The sequence below is a fragment of the Myotis yumanensis genome, unplaced genomic scaffold (assembly GCF_028538775.1).
Source record: "Myotis yumanensis isolate MYYU_CA2020_CCGP unplaced genomic scaffold, mMyoYum1.0.hap1 SCAF_8, whole genome shotgun sequence".
In the NCBI taxonomy this organism is placed as follows: Eukaryota; Metazoa; Chordata; class Mammalia; order Chiroptera; family Vespertilionidae; genus Myotis; species Myotis yumanensis.
In genome coordinates, this window is record NW_027223759.1 from 13,451,928 (window position 1) to 13,470,841 (window position 18,914).

General features: G+C 41.3%; 1 protein-coding gene across 4 annotated transcripts in view; it reads left to right on the plus strand.

Moving 5' to 3' along the window:
- The window catches only part of ADAM23 (ADAM metallopeptidase domain 23), a 152,338-nt gene that overhangs the window by 33,327 nt on the left and 100,097 nt on the right, over positions 1 to 18,914 (plus strand). For all 4 annotated transcript variants that reach the window (XM_070421954.1, XM_070421955.1, XM_070421952.1 and 1 more), the window contains exon 3: positions 1,976 to 2,052. In XM_070421954.1, the coding sequence (XP_070278055.1) occupies positions 1,976 to 2,052 (77 nt within the window). The remainder of the gene's footprint in view (positions 1 to 1,975; positions 2,053 to 18,914) is intronic.

Sequence of the window (18,914 nt, forward strand, 5' to 3'; positions counted from 1 at the left end):
GAGGAAGGGAGAGGGAGAGAGAGGAACATCTATGATGAGAGAGACTCATTGATCGGCTGCCTCCTGCACAGCCCCTACTGAGGCTCAAGCCCACAACCCAGGAATGTGCCCTGACCAGGAATTGAACTGTGACTATTAGTTGATGCTAAACTAAGGTATGCTGACTGGGCAAGGCCAGGGTGCTATCAGTGAACTCTTCTCTGCTATTTAGTATTCCTAAGAGAAAATATGCCTAAGGACCTATCTTATTTTCAGGAGGTAAGGTGTTTTTTGTTGTTGTTGTTGTTTGTGTGTGTGTGTGTGTGTGTGTGTGTGTGTGTGTTTAAGCTTTTGGGATCCAGAGCTGAAAAATATCCTCTTGTACAAATGATTCATCAATATAAAAATCTTAATGCAAAAGTTAGTGCCTTAAGACACAGAACCCATTTAGATTAAAGACTATATATGAATGTATTAGAGAGACAGAGGTTCTTCTGCAAATGATAGAGCCCACACTCGACAAGACAGAAATTTCTCACGTAGTTGTCTGGGTGTGGGGAAACCCAGGTCAGGTACGATGACCCTGTTCTGCATGGCTGTTTGGGGTTGGATGTGCTATCACCACGGTGTTTGGGATTCAGGGGCCTTCCCATTGCTTTGTGTTTAAAATTTCATGATTGTTAATTTTCTTTTCATTTTATTTCTTGATTATTATGGTGTGACTATCTCATCAGAAGTTGTGCTTGACAAGAAGTCATGGTTTACAGTATTTTATAGGTTTGGCATGACAGAAGTCTTGACAATAAATATTTGCTTAATTAATGGAAAGTTCAGATATCTTGGGAAGGGTCATTAATCTACAACTATTTGCAAGATGCTTGTGATGTGAGATGTGGCGCTCATGGCACAGGGCCAAATGGGGAGCACACCTGCCTGTGGAGGGAGGAACAAATGAAGTTTTTCCGAAACCTTGAGGATGAAGAGTTCATTTTCATTGAAGCTGGGGAAGGAGAGCTTCCTTGAAGGATGAGTAGGGTTTCAATAATTGGAAATGGAGGAGGAGGGACATGAGGAGCAGGGCGTGTTGGGGGAAGTGGGAGTGGAAGGTGTCTGCTTGCTAACACTTCTCCCATGATTTGTGACACCCCCTGTGTTTTAGGACAAATCTGGAGGAAGGATATTTTTGAGTAGGGGAGGAGGAGGAGGGGATGAATGTTTATCCTTGTCTTTTTTTCTTCTGATAGGGTGACAAAGGAGAGTTTTATCTTGAATAATACTTTGGCAATACTTCATTGATTTGTTTGTTTACATCACTGAAGATGATTCTGTGGGCTATGCTAATCTTTAGCATCTAGTACATATGATTTGTGTTTAGATGAGATTATCTTTGTATTTGAATTAAGGCACAATAATGACAATATTTTTAAACGTGTGACTTGGAAAGGGGGACCTAAACGCTCGGTCTTGGCAGAGGGCCTGGTTCTAAGTGCTCCTGAAGCTGAAAGGTTGTGCCCTCCTATTTGACTGTCCCGTTCTGCTGATACATCTTTTAGAGAAAGTTCCAATTCCTGACGAGGAGCAGAGAGCTGACATGATTTTTCACTTAGGTGTGCAGAAAGAATTGGTTAGCTTTGTGCACAAAGTAGGCTGAAATCAAGCTTTAATTAGTCAGACTTTTGCATAATTCATCACGGTCACTTTGTAAGTCCAGCTGAATATACTCTTGATTTTTATCATGATGTGTTCATTTTAAAGGACTCGCTGTCTTTCAGTTAATTTCTTGATGCACAAATACTCAGGTCTTCCAGGTACAGCCATAACAATGCACCCAGTCTCATTTTAAAGAAAAATGCATTGCTACATAAGGACCCGTAAAGAAGTGAATCAATCAATCTATAAAAAAGTTCTTATTAAATATCATTCTTGTTATTGATATAATCAGCTTTAAAGACAGGAAAGTAAACTAAGGACTTTTTCTGTCTTTTTGGATCCATAGGCTGTCCATCTGGCCCAGGCAAGCTTCCAGATTCAGGCCTTTGGCTCCAGGTTTATTCTTGACCTCACACTGAACAAGTAAGTATTTAGTCATAATCCTGTTAAGCAAGTGCAATAAAACTTCACTTCCTGGTAAGGGTTCAATCAAAATATTGACACTGATAAGATGTCATATAACACTTCAAGAAAAACATAAAAGTCTAAAGTTAATTAATTTTTCTTTTCCTGGAAGAAGAGGCATTTAACATTTAGCTTGTTAAGTATCTCAAGTACAGTACTTAGAGAGTAGGATTTTAAATGAAATACATATTTGAAGTAATGCTAGTTAATTAAATGTTAACTATAATCATTATTACACATAGGAAGCATGATAAATTACTGACTCAAGTATAAAATTTTCTTCCAATTTACCTTGCATTATACAACTCTCATATTGTATTGAAATTCTGAATAAACAAAGACAAAGATGACTTGTAAATATATTGAGAAGGTTCTTTGCTTTGTAATTTGCTCTCATATGGGTCTTTTCAAAACTTTGGTCCTGATAAAAATTTACCTGATTTTTCTCTGAGCATTTTAAGTTTGTGTTGATATTTAAATGCTGTTTTCTAAGTTGGAACCCATTGCACAGATGTCTTTCTACAAAACATGGGCAAGAGCTGTTGACAAAAGTAGTGAGCTTTCTTTGGTGAAAGGGATTCTTTGGTGAAAGGGATTTCCTGTATGGGTGTCTTTAGTTTAAGAAGCTCCCATCAGTATTTTAAACTATCATCAGTATTTTGACCAGGACTGCATCTTTGCCAAAAAAAATACCATGTAATGATATCAGACACTATAATGTAGGTGACCACAATCAATAGCAGAGAAATTGCAAAAGATTCTAAAAAAGAGCTATTAAATTTCTTGTATGCCAAATTCTGTGAACACTGCAGAAAAAAATGCAGAGTCAGCTTGGGTGCTCCTTACTCAAGTGTTATTGCAGCTTTAAGTCAGAATGAATCAGCAGAACTCAGAACTTCCTTTGTTAAAGGTACTGCAGGTTTCCCTTTTTGAGTCTGCTGAGCATTGGTTGAGTTCCTTTCCACCAGCCTGTGTCAGCACTGTGCCTGCCTAAGACATTTGTCTTGCCAAGTCTTAGACTATGTTGAGAAGCTAGCTATGGCTAAATTTAGTGTTTTTGTCCTCTAGTCCTTTAATTTTTACTGCAATGGAGACTGTCATTGCAGACTGTAGCGTGGCATGAGCATCCAACATTGCTAATGTGTTGGTTGAGGCTGATGGCCACAGAAGAACCTCCCAATCAAATGACTGGGAAAGGGTCATGTAGGATGTCCAGGGTATGTACAGGTCTGGAAACATATCATTAAGTTACTTATCACTAATATTTGACGTGCAAAGGAACCAAGTTGAGCACCTGCTATGAATAATCCTTGCCTTTAGGAGTTTACAGTTTAGTTGGGTAAGGTCATCAGATTAATATATAATTTTTGATGAGTGAAATTTGCTGTACTAGAGATAAACATGGAATGCTGTGGTATATGTACTAGAGGAGATAGTGTGTGCTAAGTAGGCAAGGCCAGGGAGCAGTGTGGTGTGTTAAAGGAGAATGAGTCTTTTGTTGAATTTCATGGTAAATTACAAGATTGAGGCAAGGGAAATGAGTCAGGAGATGTGGGCTTAGAGACAGCTCAAGTCTTGGAAGATCTTGTATGTAACGCTCAAGTGCTTGTCCATTATCTCCTAGACCTGTGGTCGGCAAACTGCGGCTCGCGAGCCACATACGGCTCTTTGGCCCCTTAAGTGTGGCTCTCCTAAGCCTTAGGAGTACCCTAATTAAGTTAATAACAATGTACCTACCTATATAGTTTAAGCTTAAAAAATTTGGCTCTCAAAAGAAATTTCAACGTTGTACTGTTGATATTTGGCTCTGTTGACTAATGAGTTTGCCGACCACTGTCCTAGACCATGAAAAGTGGAATAAACAGAAGTTCAATTCTCAGAAAGTGTTGAGGGACACAGTGAGATAATGCAATAAATACATATCTACAAATGAATCTGAAAACCAAACGAACAAGAAATCTAATGAACAAAATAAGCTGATGAATAAAATAAAACCAGAAGCATGAAAACATGGAACAGACTGATGAATCTCAGAGGGAATGGGGGTTGGGGTGGTGCAGGAAGAACTTAATCAGAGAACTCATATGTATATAGCATTACCTGTGGACACAAACAATAGGGTAGTGAAGGCCTGGGGTGGAGCAGGAACCAGGTAGAGAGAAACAATGGAGGGAGAAAGGGGGGCATCTGTAATACTCTCAACAATAAAGATTGAAAAAAATAAGTAAATGCAGTGGGAGTGAGGCCACAAGAGGTCTAATCATGTGGCATCTCCCCTGTGCAGATTTCTGAGCCATCTGAGGACAACATGGGTGTGCGAAATGTCCTGGAGACAGGAGAATTGTACTTTATAAACATGTGACATGTGTTGACCAGTGTGGGTCTCTGGTTTAACTAACTTTCAATGGCTGGGATTAACTAAAAAGTCTGATCCACATTAAAATAAACTTAAAGAGTCAGAGAAAATTTTTTGAAAAATATTTTTATTGATTTCAGAGAGAAAGGGAGAGGGAGAGAGAGAGAAACATCAATGATGAGAATCATTGATCAGCTGCCAGGAATCGAACCGTGACCTCCTGGTTCATAGGTCGATGCTCAACCACGATACTGAGCCACGCTTGCTGGGCCAGAGAAATTTTTAATGAGTCACGGAGGAACCAAAAGAGCTTCTGAGGAAAGAGGGATCTCATACCTATTATTGGGTGGTCATTGCCACACGATTAACCACAATTTTAGTTTTTTAAATATATATTTTTATTGATTTCAGAGAGGAAGGGAAAGGGAGAGATAGAAACATCAATGATGAGAGAGAATCATTGATAGGCTGCTGCCTGCGTGCCCCACACTGGGGATCGAGTTCGCAACCCGGACACGTGCCCTGACTGGGAATCGAACCATGATCTCCTGGTTCATAAATCAACACTCAACCACTTTGCCATGCCAGCCAGGCTATTTACAACAATTTAAAATGATTGGAGGAGGGAGAGAAACCAAGATAGTGGCATAGGAAAACACTGGAAATTGCTGCCTCCGACAACAGCTTCAAAAATACAACTAAAAGACAGAACGGTCATCATCCAGAACCATAGGAAGGCTGGCTGAGTGGAAATTCTACAACTAGAAGGAAAGAGAAGAGCACACAGACTCAGAGGAGCTACGAAAGTAAAGTGCAGAGGTACGGAGGCTCCAGCGCTCGGAAAGGGGTGGGCACCTGAGGACGCGGCTGTCTTTTTGAATCGGGAGGGAGTCACAAGCTCCGACTGCTCTGAACTCCGGTTCCGGGAAATCTCTGAGGTCCCAGGGCTCATACGGGGAGAAACTGGATGGTCTGGCAGCAGGCAGAACTCGGAACTTGAGGGCGGCTTTCCCTCAGAGGTGCTGGCAGCAATTACTAGGACACTGAGACGCGCGGCCCCTTAGGGCAGGGCTGAGAATCAGCCATAGCTGCTTGCTCCGCCCTGTTGATTCTGAGACTCCGCCCCATCCAGGCTGCTGCAAAGCCTTTTGCATATGAATGCCCAGGCCCTTTGCAAACTGAAAATTACCTAACAAATTGCAGCTGGGCCAGACAGACCCAGAACTTCCAAGAGAAGGCCCAAGGCCCCACAGCAGCTTGAATTGCTTAGCAGCTGGGCCTCATCTGGGCACCCCCAAACCCTATAAAAAGGAAGGGGAATCTGCATATCTCTTCGTAGCTCCTGCTGGGTAACCTCAGGAAGAGGCTTAATTAGCACCTCCTTAGATCCAAGAGCCAGTGTACCCAGTGGTCAGAGTGGGAGCATCCAGATTACAACTCCTCAGATTCATAAGGAACACACTCAGGGTGCAGACTCAGCGAGCACCAAAGCCCCACTGAAGCAAGTCTTGCCCCAGAAGGGTGTCTTCAGCACAGAAGTTCTCCCACTGCAGACACAGCTGATTCTCACTGCCAATTGGCCTGGAGGTCAATTCCTCCCAGTGACACCTAAAACAATCAAGGCATAACTACAACAAGACTGTGCACAAAGCCCACAAGGGGGTGCACCAAGAGTGTCCACCTCAGGTAACTGGGGAGGCTGAGCCACTGGGCCCTGTAGGATACCTACCACACAAAACCACTCTACCAACACAGGGAAGCAGACAAAATGCGAAGACAAAGAAACAGGTCACAAATGACAGAAATGGAGGACAGCAAATGACTGGATATAGAGTTCAAAACCACGTTTCTAAGATTTTTCAAGAATTTTATGGAAACCGCCGATAAATGTAGTGAGATCCTCAAGAAATCTAGTGAGACTCTCGATGTTGTGATAAAGGACCAACTAGAAATTAAGCATACACTGACTGAAATAAAGAATATTATACAGACTCCCAACAGCAGACCAGAGGATCGCAAGAATCAAGTCAAAGATTTGAAATATGAAGAAGCAAAAAACACCCAACCGGGAAAGCAAAATGAAAAAAAAATCCAAAAATACGAAGATAGTGTAAGGAGCCTCTGGGACAACTTCAAGCGTTCCAACATCAGAATTATAGGGGTACCAGAAGAATAGAGAGGGCAAGATATTGAAAACCTATTTGAAGAAATAATGACAGAAAACTTCCCCTACCTGGTGAAAGAAATAGACTTCCAAGTCCAGGAAGCGCAGAGAACCCCAAACAAAAGGAATCCAAAGAGGACCACACCAAGACACATCATAATTAAAATGCCAAGAGCAAAAGACAAAGAGAGAATCTTAAAAGCAGCAAGAGAAAGAAACACAGCTACCTACAAAGGAGTACTCATACGCCTGTCAGCTGATTTCTCAACAGAAACCATGCAGGCCAGAAGAGAGTGGCAAGAAATATTCGAAGTGATGAATGGCAAGAACCTACAACCAAGATTACCTTATCCAGCAAAGCTATCATTCAGAATTGAAGGTCAGATAAAGAGCTTCACAGATAAGAAAAAGCTAAAGGAGTTCATCACCACCAAACCAGCATTATATGAAATGCTGAAAGGTATTCTTTAAGAAGAGGAAGAAGAAAAAGGAACTCTTATCATTTGCCACAGCATGGATGGAACTAGAGAGCATTATGCTAAGTGAAATAAACCAGTCAGAGAAGGATAAATACCACATGATCTCACTCATTTGTGGAATATAATGCACATCATAAACTGATGAACAAGGACTGATCCAGAGACGGAGAAGCATTGATTGGACTGTCGGGCCTTGGAGGGAAGGTAGGGGAGGGTGGGGGTAAGGGGGAAAGATCAACCAAAGGACTTACATGCAAGCATATAGGTCTAACCAATGGACCCGGACAACAGGGGGGTGAGGGCATGAGTGGGGAGGGTGGGTGGGTAGGGGGTAACGTGGGTATAAGGACACATATGTAATATCTTAATCAATAAAAAAATATATTAAAAAATAATAAAAGCTCCCAGGTGATTCCAAATAAATAAATAAATAAATAAATAAAATCGTTGGAGGAGGGAATAAGCACAAGGTATATGATAAGTATATGGGCTCGGTGAAAGAGTGAAAGCATAGAGATATTAACACATTGCGGGCAGGTCATGAGCATTCTCGTGTTTTCATATTACACAGTATTTTACATAAATGTGAAAAGCACGCATTAAAATTAAATACCCATTGCATTTTGAAGTTATTTATTACATGTTCTTACAAGCTAATATCTTTTTAAAGTATGATACTTTCTAAAACGTTTTTTGTGCTCATTCAGTAGAAACTTATCTGGCCATTGGGTAAAGCTAGCAATAAAACTACTGGAGCGCAATGTGTTAAAATAAACTAACCAAGTGGTGACCACAGAATCTAAATGGTTAATGCCCTCACCAGGGCTGGACCATCAGCTTGGGAAAATTACCCTGATGTGAGTTCCTGAGAGGAGAGTCTTTTTGAGTTTGTGTTCTCATAGATTGAACAATGGAGGCCTTGGCTTGATGAGGCATCTTAGGGCAGAGGTGTGGGTTTTATTTATTTCTTCCTTGAACATTGAGTGAACATCTGCTCTATGCCAGCGGCTGCTGTAGGTGCTGATGCTGCTGGGAACAAGATAGACAAGGTCCCTACCTCCCCTGATGGAGCGTCATTCCAGGGGAAAAGGCAGATGGTGAACCGCTAAATAAAGACAGGTGCATTGAAGGACATGCAACTGGGCTGTGTAACGGAGAGGGACTGTGGGTTGGGGTGGCTAATGTTATTTAAATGTCACAGAAGTCAGAAGGTCTGTCTGAGGAGAGACAGTGAGCTGAGACCTGATTGTCAAAGATGAGCCACCCCATGAGGCTGGAAGGCTAAGGGTTCCAGTAAGACAGCAAGTGTTGAGGAGAATATGGACTGTTCAAGGACAGAAGCGAGTGTGACTGGAGTGCAGTGGGGGGCAGGGGATGGTGGGAGACCGAGGAGACAAGACCAGAGAGGAACCAGGAAGCCAGCACATGGTCCATGGTGAGGCATTTGGGTGGGAAGGCATTGGGCAGTAAGCATGGATGCCATGCCATCATTTTATTTGGCCCAAAAGGTCTTAATTGTGGCCTTAGAGGACCTTTGGTCATATCCCTTTTAGGATACCCTCCTTTTCAATTTTGTTTTGTTTTTTTTCCTCCGGAATAACCACTGTTTCAATATACAGAAGGTTTAAAAAGGATTAGGAGATGAATAATTCTTAATGTTTATCGATCCTTTGAAATCCAGGGCGGGGGTGGGGGGGGTGGTGGGGAGGAATCTGAGGATTGTCTTCCCTATGTGTATGATTGGAATTATGCCATAGCCCGTATTACCTGTAATTAAATTTGCTGGTGTCTTCAGCAAATGTGTATTGGGAATAACTGTGATCAGAGCAATGTCATGGTTGAAAGCACAGGTTCTGGAGTCAAACAGACCTAGGTTTGAATCTGGGGCTGCCATTTACTACTTTTGTGAACTTGGGCAAGTTTCTCAACTTTGTATAATAACAGCATGAGATATCGTTCACATGCCATAAAATTTCCTCCTTTGAAGTGGCTTTTATTATATTAGGAGTTGTGCAATTATCACCACCATCTAATTCCAGAACATTTTTGTTGCCCCAAAAAGAAACCTTGTACCTACCTGTAGCAGCCACTCCTCATTCTCTTCCCCCGCAAGCCTTTGGCAACCACCCATTTACTTTCTGTCTCTAAGGTTTTGCCCATCCTGGACATTTTATATAAATAGATTTATATGACTTTTGTTTTGTGACTGACTTCTTTTATTAGCATAATGTTTTCAAGGTTCACCTATGTTGTAACTGAATAATTTCTCATTGTATGAATATACAGGGTGGAGCAAAAGTAGGTATACAGTTCATGTGGAAAATAATATGATAATTAATAAATAATAATATAAGACTAAAACTTCATGTTTCACGTACTCACAACTATAAACCTATTTTTTGCCCCACCCTGTAATTTTCTTAAGCTTTAGTGTCCTTCCTAAGCTGTAGGTTATTGTAAAGATTAAATGAGATAATGTGTGGTACTTACACATGTCTGCTAATTGGAAAGACATGTTCAATGTTGTGGACTGAATGTGTCCTTTTAAAATTCCTGTGTTGAAACCTTAACACCTTAACTCCCAACATAACTATTTGGAGGTAGAGCCTATAAGGAGGTAGTTAAGGTTCAGTGAGATCATAGGGTGGAGCCATGATCTGATAGCATTAGTGTTCTTATAAGTAGAGACACCAGAGAGCTTCCTCCCTTGTGCTCTCTCTCTCTCTCTCTCTCTCTCTCTCTCTCTTTATTCCTCCCCCACTCCCTCCCTCCCTCCCTTCCTCTCTCCCTCCCTCCCTCCCCCCCATGTGAGGACACAGCAAGAAGGTGGCTGTCTGCAAGCCAGGAAGAGGGTCCTCACCAGGAATTGAATCAGCCAGCATCTTGTTCTTGGATCTAGTGTACAGAAGTGTGAGAAATACATTTATGCTGTTTAAACCACCCAGTCTATGATGTTTTGTTGTGGCAGCCTGAGCTAACTAATACATTCAACAAATATTTATATTTATGGTTCATTATTATTACCACAGCAAGGCAGTCACTGGGCTGGGTGTTGGGGGGATTCAGCACTGAAGAAGAGAGTTGCTGATCTCATGGAGTTTATGCTCTCATAAAAGCAGCACAATGAGTCTTTGTTCCCCACTCTTTTTGTAACTGAGAAGAGGGTGGTATACTGAGAGTGGACTGGAGAAAAAATTAGAGACAGTCTGACAGGCCCATGGTTGAAATGCACTGAAGGTAATAAGCACTAAGAATTTAGACAACATACTTCTGTTGAGTGGAAAACATATTTGTAATGCATTTAGTACTCCTCCACTTGTCCTGCAGCTCTTCACTAGGCAGATGTTAAAGAACATGACAAGACTTGCAAGTCACTGGATATTTGGATATTTAACTTCCCAAGCCATCTGGCTGTGTCTGATGTGATTGCTCAGGCCCTCAGTGTGCTCTCCTGCTTACTGTGCAGTGAATCCCTGTAATCCTTCTGACCTCTGCCCGGTGTGGAGGGGAAAGCAGTCTAAGGAGGCATCGGATGTAAAGCCTTGGTTGATAAAGCATCAGCATGTTCCTAAGAGAACAATACTCTAGTGAGAGACCGTGGGGGTTGTATGAGCCTCTCCTGTACATTTGCCTTGAACACTGTACAGGAGAGCTCTGACTGGGGGAAATCGGTGTAAGACATCAGCATTCGATGCTATAGCCTAAAACCGAGGAGTGGCCCTGAAACCTGGAGAGGAAGGGCTTGGCTTCATCAGGGGCTGAATGGAGAGAAACAATTCTGATGTTGGTTGAGAGGCCGGAGAAAGTGCTAAAAGTTGTATCCCTGTTATTGTCAAGCCTGTGCTGAGCTAAAATCGTTGTGCATGAGCAGTTATCAGCCATTTATGGTCTGCATTCCACAGTGCAGTGTGAGCAGAGGGTTCTTCCATGAATGGGCTGCTCTAGGGGAAATGCAGGGAAGCCTTGAGATGAACAGGTGTGTCTTTGGAGGATGCTCTTCTCTGTCTCTCCATTTCCCTGAGAGAGTGATGGCTGAGGGATAATTTCCAAGCAGGGCCTTGGATAACGCGGCACCACTGGAGATGTGTAGCCGCATCATGAAGATACTCTCTGCTTCTCTCCCTGCATCCTCATCTCACCACCCAGGAGAAGAGGACTCCTGGGAACCTTTCTACTTTCTCAGAGAAGTTCTAGCGAAGCAGTCCCACCCTTTTCTGGACCACTGCTTGTTCCTCCAAAGGGGGAGAGACGCGTAGGCTTGCTTATCTCCCTTCCTCTCTGAAATCAATAAAAATATATTAAAATATCTGCTCCTGGGAGAAATGGGAATCCCTTGGTGCCTGCAGAGTCCACTCAGCAGTCCGAACAAATATTCAGGCACTTGCTGTCGTCATTCTAGCTCAGCCGTGGGCAAACTATGGCCCGCGGGCTGGATCTGGCCCGTTTGAAATGAATAAAACTAAAAAAAAAAGACCGTACCCTTTTATGTAATGATGTTTACTTTGAATTTATATTAGTTCACACAAACACTCCATCCATGCTTTTGTTCCGGCCCTCCGGTCCAGTTTAAGAACCCACTGTGGCCCTCGAGTCAAAAAGTTTGCCCACCCCTGCTCTAGCTCCTCTGCTTTGCAATTGGGTAGCGAGGCTGAATCAGTCTACCTCTGTAGTCGAAGGTGCCAGCCACATTCTCACTTGTTAGGAAAGTTGTATTTGGGGGCTAAACCTTGTCCTACTCAGCTCCATCATTTTGTGTACATACTCTTTTTTGGCGAAAACATAGAGGATGACTGGTATCCCAACAAATACCACACCTTCTGTAACCTCTGACAAACCCCATGGGGAGATACTGCTAGATCTGGGTCATGTCTAGGTTTAGCTTTGTCATACATATGTAGATAGTGGTGACATTTGAGGGTGGGCTGCCAGGAATGTTAGAAAAGGAAAATTAATGAAGCATCCCCAGTTCAGCGAAGTACACAGACCTCAACTACAACGCTCTCCTATGCAGAGACATGTGCACTGACCTGCAGTGATGGTTCCCTTCCCCAGCTAAGACATGCTCTCTGGGTTTTAGCCTGATGGAGTTAGGCATGATGGGTAGCATAGCTCTGCATTTCAGGATTTCGTGTCTTCAAGATGCTGCTAACTCACAGGCTAAATGCTTTATTTCCTTTATTGAAGGATCTGCATCAGGAAGGCTTTCTATTACAAAAGTTATGATGGTGACAGACACTGTGCTAAGCCCTTTACCCACATTCTTAAATTTAAGTTCTTTTAATAACCCTGTGATAATCTCCATTCTACAGCCGAGTAACCCGAGGCCTGGGGAGAGGCAGTCACATGCTGGCATTCAGCATGGGCTGTCCATCTGGAGTCTTCTTATGTGGCTGCTTTGATCACAGCATTGGACTATCACTTTACAAGTGAGCCTGGCATAATCCTAATGATTGCTCATCTGTTCAGATTAAGTGAGAAAAAAAGAATTGAACAATTTGAGTCAATTTTTAACAATATAAAGAAAATGCAGAAGGCCCCAACTTAAAATAATCTTATTTGTTGAGCCAGCCATCTGTTATGTGCTGAATTGTGTCCCCCCCCCCCCACTCCGCTCCGCCCCCCGCAATTCATATGTTGTTCTAACATCCAGTAACCTCAGCGAGGAACCATATTTGGAAATAAGGACTTTAAAGAGGTAATTAAGTTAACAGGAAGTCTTTAGGGTGGGTCTTAATCCAATATGACTGGTGTCTTTGTAAGAATGGGAAATTTGGACATAGACATGTGTGTGCACAGAGGAAATACCACATACCATGTGAGGACGCAGCGAGAAGGTGGCCATCTGCAAGCCAAGGAGAATGAAATCAACCCAGCCCACACCTTGATCTGGGATTTGTAGCCTCCAGAACTGTGAGGAAATAAGTTTCTGTAGTTTAAGCCACCAGTGGTACTTCGTTAAGGCAAATTTATACCCATCCTAATTTTAATTTATTGCTTACTTATTGCATTGAGACATTCAGCATTAAGCTGCTCCTGGTAATGGGTAAATCTGTTTGTCTCTCATAGTTAATACTCTTCCTATAATCTCTTCATGCATTTTGAGAGATTATGGTCTCTTTTACCTTTATGTACGTTAGGAAGAGTGGAACTATTTTGGTAGTTTTGGTATTAGCTGTGATAATAAGGAATCTTTGGAGGCAAAGATCCCCAAAGATGCCATAAGTATTGATTGCCACTGTGATGTGTAATATGATGTAGATGAATATTGCTTTTTATTTGTCCTAGAGGCCCAGTAGTGGTCTATGATTTCCTGTGCTGGCAGAGATGAGTTGCTGTGGGGTTTTCTCTCCTTAAGGCATCCTTTCCTTTCTAGTTCTAAGCATTTTGATTAGCTCTTCTTTTTGCCATATTTTTTTTCTGATCAAATGCATACCTATTAGGTCTCTTTGGGCAATTCTGATTGAAGAATTATTGAATGTTTGGGTGTAATCATTATTATTATCTTTTGATAATGCATCTTTATACTGGTAGATCAGGTCCAGAAATTCTTGAAAAAATTTATAATAAATTAAGGATTGCCTAAATAGGTTCTAGTTCTATTTTTTTTTTAGCGGGGGGGGGGGGGGCGGGGGGGGATATGGTGTATCTGACCTCCTTTTAAAGTGGTTTGATAATGACCTTTATAATTATATAAAACATAATTATATATAATTATATAATTATAAAACATAATAATAGCAGAAGCAGTAAAAATGAAATGACTATGAAACCATTGGTATTTATGCATGAGTCTTGATTTTCATAGGTGGATGAGATCTCGTATAACTTTTGGGTGGTGAAGGGCAGTGGATGTTTGCTTTTACCTGCAGTAAGTGACTTCCTTACCCCATGCCCTCTTGCCTGTTGATAATAATTATTGTGGATGAATGGGACCCAGGGAAAATAAACACCAGGCTGAGGGAGTCAGGAGGCCACAGGAGCTGGACTTAGATTCACTAAGTTTCAAATGAGAAAACTGATTGCCTAGAAAGGGAGAGTCTGTGGCTCTAGCCTCTAGCTAGCACCAAGGAGAAAAAAAAAGGCATTAAGAATTTCTAGCAAAATCAAAGCTATCTAATTGTCAATGAGGTCACATTGTACTGTTTATTTAATTTAGGATATAAAAGACATATCTAGTGAATTAAAGGACTATTTCTTGACTGATGGATTAAAAGAGACGCTTTGCAGGTATTTATCCCAATGCAGAATATAGGCGAATAAAACTTGAACTTGATTTATTCTTCAGAACTCTTGGTCTTTTGAAGACAAATTAATGTATAAAAATTGCAGCAGAAGTTAATTATGGTAAAATATTAAAAATTACACAGGATTTGGTGTTACTAGGCATCTGTCAATGAGTTATTTACAGTAGTTACTGAATTTAGATCTTACTTTTCTGACAGTTAAGTGAGGAAGACCACATACTGGGGTGTATATAATCCCCATTATCTGATAGAAGAAGTTTATCTGTCTGTCTAGAGAGATAAATGTTTTCCTATCCAGGAGAAATTTATCTCTTTAGTTCGATGTAGCAGGACATTCAGTAGCATAATGGTTAATGTCCATAACCATGGTTTTGTGAATGACCAGAATGTTACTTAAATGGACTTCTCATATTGACCTTCTGTGAAAGCCAAATGCACAAAGCTCTTTCTAACCTCAGTGGATTGATCGATAGATTTCCATTGATTGAAGCCTTTTATGAACCATCCCAAACACTTTTTATTTCAGAAATGTTTATTGAGTACCAGCTAAATGCCAGACACTCTTGAAGTTGCCAGAGAGAAATGCTTCCCTCATGCAGCTTACAGAACAATGCAGGGAAAAAGACAGCTCTACAGGCATTTAAATTATAGTTAGAAGTTTGTGGTGGGCTTTTATCCCTCATGGGAGGGTGAGAGTGGATAAGAAACTAAGTATCTATGGAGCTAAATGTCTAAGCTCAGACTAAAGCTTAAGATTTGGCCAGGCCAAGGTTTGAGGGTTAGAGATTGTGAAGAGCCTAAGCAAGAGGGGTGAGGCGTGGAGTGGGAGAAAATACAGGCTTGGAGAAATTAACAAAACCACACAGCTACCAAGTGACGGAACCAGGATCAGAACTCAGGGAATTGAGACATTTTTCAGTGATGAAGTAACCCTGTTATAAGTGGGGAGCTCTCCATGTCCCCATCGGTTGCTGGGGGAAGTTGGGTTCTTGTGATGTCACAAGAAAAGGATTTTTTTTCTGAGACTTGCACGGGAGGCTGAGATGTTGTAGAAAGCGTTATTTCTGTGGAATCAAACCCTGGAGTTTCCAAGGTCCTGTTTCCCTCCATCCCACGAGGGAAAAAGTCCCATTTTGCTTTCAGCAGAGCTAGGATTAAAACCATTGACCAGAGTTTCCATTCCACTCCTGCACAGTCCAATCCAGCATCAAGCTAGCTAAGTGTTCTCCGCTGCAGTCCATCAGTCCATTGCGTGTGGGGTCCTTCAGGCCACGTGGCTATGGAGGGAACATGGGCAGGAGCAAAGCCAGAGGAACAAGAGAGCCAAGAGCCAAGAGAGCGAACTCCTTTGTTGGGGGATTATGTATTCCCAAATTTTCGTGGGCTTGAAGTGGCTCTGCCTGCTCTGGCCAACGTTCTCTCTTCCCAGGTTTGACTGACAGGCATCTTCCCTATGTCCCCCCAACTTTACTGCCCATGCATTCATCCTCCCTTTGTTGGACTCCTTCCCTGCAGTGTTCTTCAAGGAATGAACCAGGGTTTCCCTGGGGAGTGTGAAGTTGCAGCTTCCTGGTGAAGCTGCCCAAATGACATGCCTATAATGTCTGGCTTCCCTTTTGCTCCTTCCTATTGTTAATAACTAGCTAATCACAACAGTAACAATCCCATTTAAGTCATGTTTGAAAAGCTCTACAAAAATGGACCTTCGAGAAATAAATTTTATATTATTTCCCTTTTTTATATTTTGCTAACTTTTTGCTATTCCTGTTCCTGGCATAAATCTAGCCCCAAACAATAATTTATTAAATTCTGCTGCCAATAGGAATTGTGTTATTTCTAGAACCATTAAAAAAATCCTCACTCAAGGATATGTTTTTATTGATTTGAGAGAGAGGAGAAGGGAGAAAGAGAGAGACAGAGAAATATTGGTTGATTGCCTCCTGTACATGGCCTGACCAGGGATGGAACTTGCAACCTACGTATGTGCCCTGACTGAGAATCAAACCCACAACTTTTAATGCATGGAACAATGCTCCAACCAACTGAGCCACCCAGCCAGGGCTAGAACCATTTTTTTGATGATTTATAGACTAGACTCATTATATAGAATCATTTCCCCAATTTGTTAAAATTATTAAATTAGAATTCTAACCATGGTTTATTATGATGTATTTATAAAAGTCCTCTCTTTAAGTGATTATTTCTAATTTAATTTCCATGATATCCATGTGCTTTAGTGTTTCGATTGTGCTTTAAAACAAAACAATCTATATAGGCTTTTCTATAAGACCATTTCTGCCCAAAGTTTCAATTCCTCATTTCAATTAAAATAATTTTAAAATTAAAAACACATTTGTCTTTCTTATGGAATATTTTTCAAATAAGAGGCTGAAAATGTCTAACACATTGTAGAATATACATTTCATTTCTCCTTCCTTTACTTTTTGCCCAAATGACTTCACAGGTAATAGACTAAACTATGGGAGTAGAAGGATCTCATAGCACAAGGACAGGACTAAGTCTCTTGTAAATCCCTAGAATTTCTTAGAGACTTAATTGCATCAGAGGCTCTTCCTCATTATTGTTAATACTCACTTATTAAGTGCTAACTGACTTGGTACTTGACCCTAAGGAGATGCCTTGCTCTTTAAAGCTTCAGACAATGGCAAAGGGTTCTGTACATAACTATTAGCACTTGCTCATCCTCCCTCCCTCTATCCTCTGCACTATGCTAAATTATGAGGAAACAAAGAATGAGTTGTAGTCTCTTTAAGGAGACCACAATTTAGGGTGGGATCAAGGAAAGCTACAGGAGGAGGGATGGTTGAGCTGAGCTTTGAAGGATGAGTAATTCAAGGATGAGTACCCCATCAATACTTTTAGATGGGGTAGGGGGCAATAACTCTTGAGCACTCATTTATTTTTACTGGTGAGTCAATATCTCCTATGGAATGTTCCCTGGATATATACGAGCGATGGGTTGTTGATACAGGGTGTTATTTTGCATTGCTTTTCTCACTGGTATCTAATAGCCAGGAGCAGTTTTATGAGCTGGAAAAATGAAGTACTCATTTTCCTGAGGTTAAAAATGCATACGTGCCCTTTTTCCTTTGGAAGGGTTAGTTAACTCTGCTTCTGTGAAATCATTCATGTACTCATGCCTCAGTGTGTAAACACTGAGAGAGCGATACTTCCAGAAGTAAATAATCTACCGTTCCATCCAACTCTGAGCACCTTGGTTCTTTTTGTGCTTTTTGATTTGGTGAATCATAAAAAATGAGCAAACTGCAAGACACGATTCACTATTCTTTTTCATAAAAGCAGTTTGAGACAAGGTTTCCAAGTCTGCAGATTATGGGCAATAAATGTTTCCTGTCCACGGCACCATCAACAAACACCCTACTACATCTTCCTTGTTTTGATTTCACAGCTCTCCTCAAGATAGGCTGTTTGGAGGTACTTTCTGTAACTAAAATATCACATGACTTGTTTGAAACATCATTATTTTTCTGTTTTACATGCAGGAAATTCTTCTTTCTTCCTGTAAGGCCCGTGTGTATGGCTTGCTGAATGCCTTGGTCAGATGCTAATGCCAGTGTAGAATACTCATTGTATCTAGAGCCAAAAGAAAACCAGTCTTTTTAGCTCTTTCCTCGAAGGCCCCTTTAAGTGGTAATTAAATTACATGGCTCTCAAAGTACAAAACCCCACAAATCCTTAGGTGTTGCTCAGCATGTGTGGTGCTTGGTTACTGATGCTACATTCATGAAAAATGGCCTTTAGGAAGGAAACAAAACCTTTTATGTGACTAAGACTCACCTCTGACACAGTGGATGATACAGACTCTGGAGTTGAACCAGAATGTTTCTCCTGGTGTAATTTGACGGAGAACAGCACTGTAGCAATGCGTTTTGTGGAGCAGTGTAGATGTCCCTTCCTCTCCTCCGTCTTGTCTTTGCTCTATTCTTGGCATTAAGGGAAGCCCAAGAACCTGAGAGGAAGGGTTTGTGCTAGATCTGTTGTCATCTGCCCTGTGAGGCAAGTCTGTGATTAGCTGGAGGGTATATTCCTGCCACGCTTTTCCTCCCATGGTAACCCCTCTGTCATCTTCACACTTTTGATTTAGGGCTTTGAATGTAGCAACCTCCCACTTTTTTTTTTAAGGATGTTTTCATACTATTCAAAGAAAGCATGATCTAAATTATCTTTGAGAGTTGGATGGCATCGCAAAGTATTTCTTATTCTGGGGCTTTTCAGAGTTTAAAGATACAAATTTCCTTTGTAAAGCAATTGTTTCTTGTATTAAAGGAGGCTGAGTTAGGTGAGTTTCTCACCTTTTTTTGACTTGGATAAAGTGCGTAACTTCTGAATTTCCACCATGAATTTGGAAGAGTTTATAAAGGCTGCAGATTTTATTAAAAGAGCTTTAATTTTGACACCTGGATGAAAATTATTACATGCATGTTTGTGTATTTGGTTCCTGTCTCCAAGAACACCTTGCAGCTTCTTCCCTGAATGATGAGACGTTGGGGTTAGAGAAATCCTTAAACATCACGCAATGCCACTTCCTGGCTGAC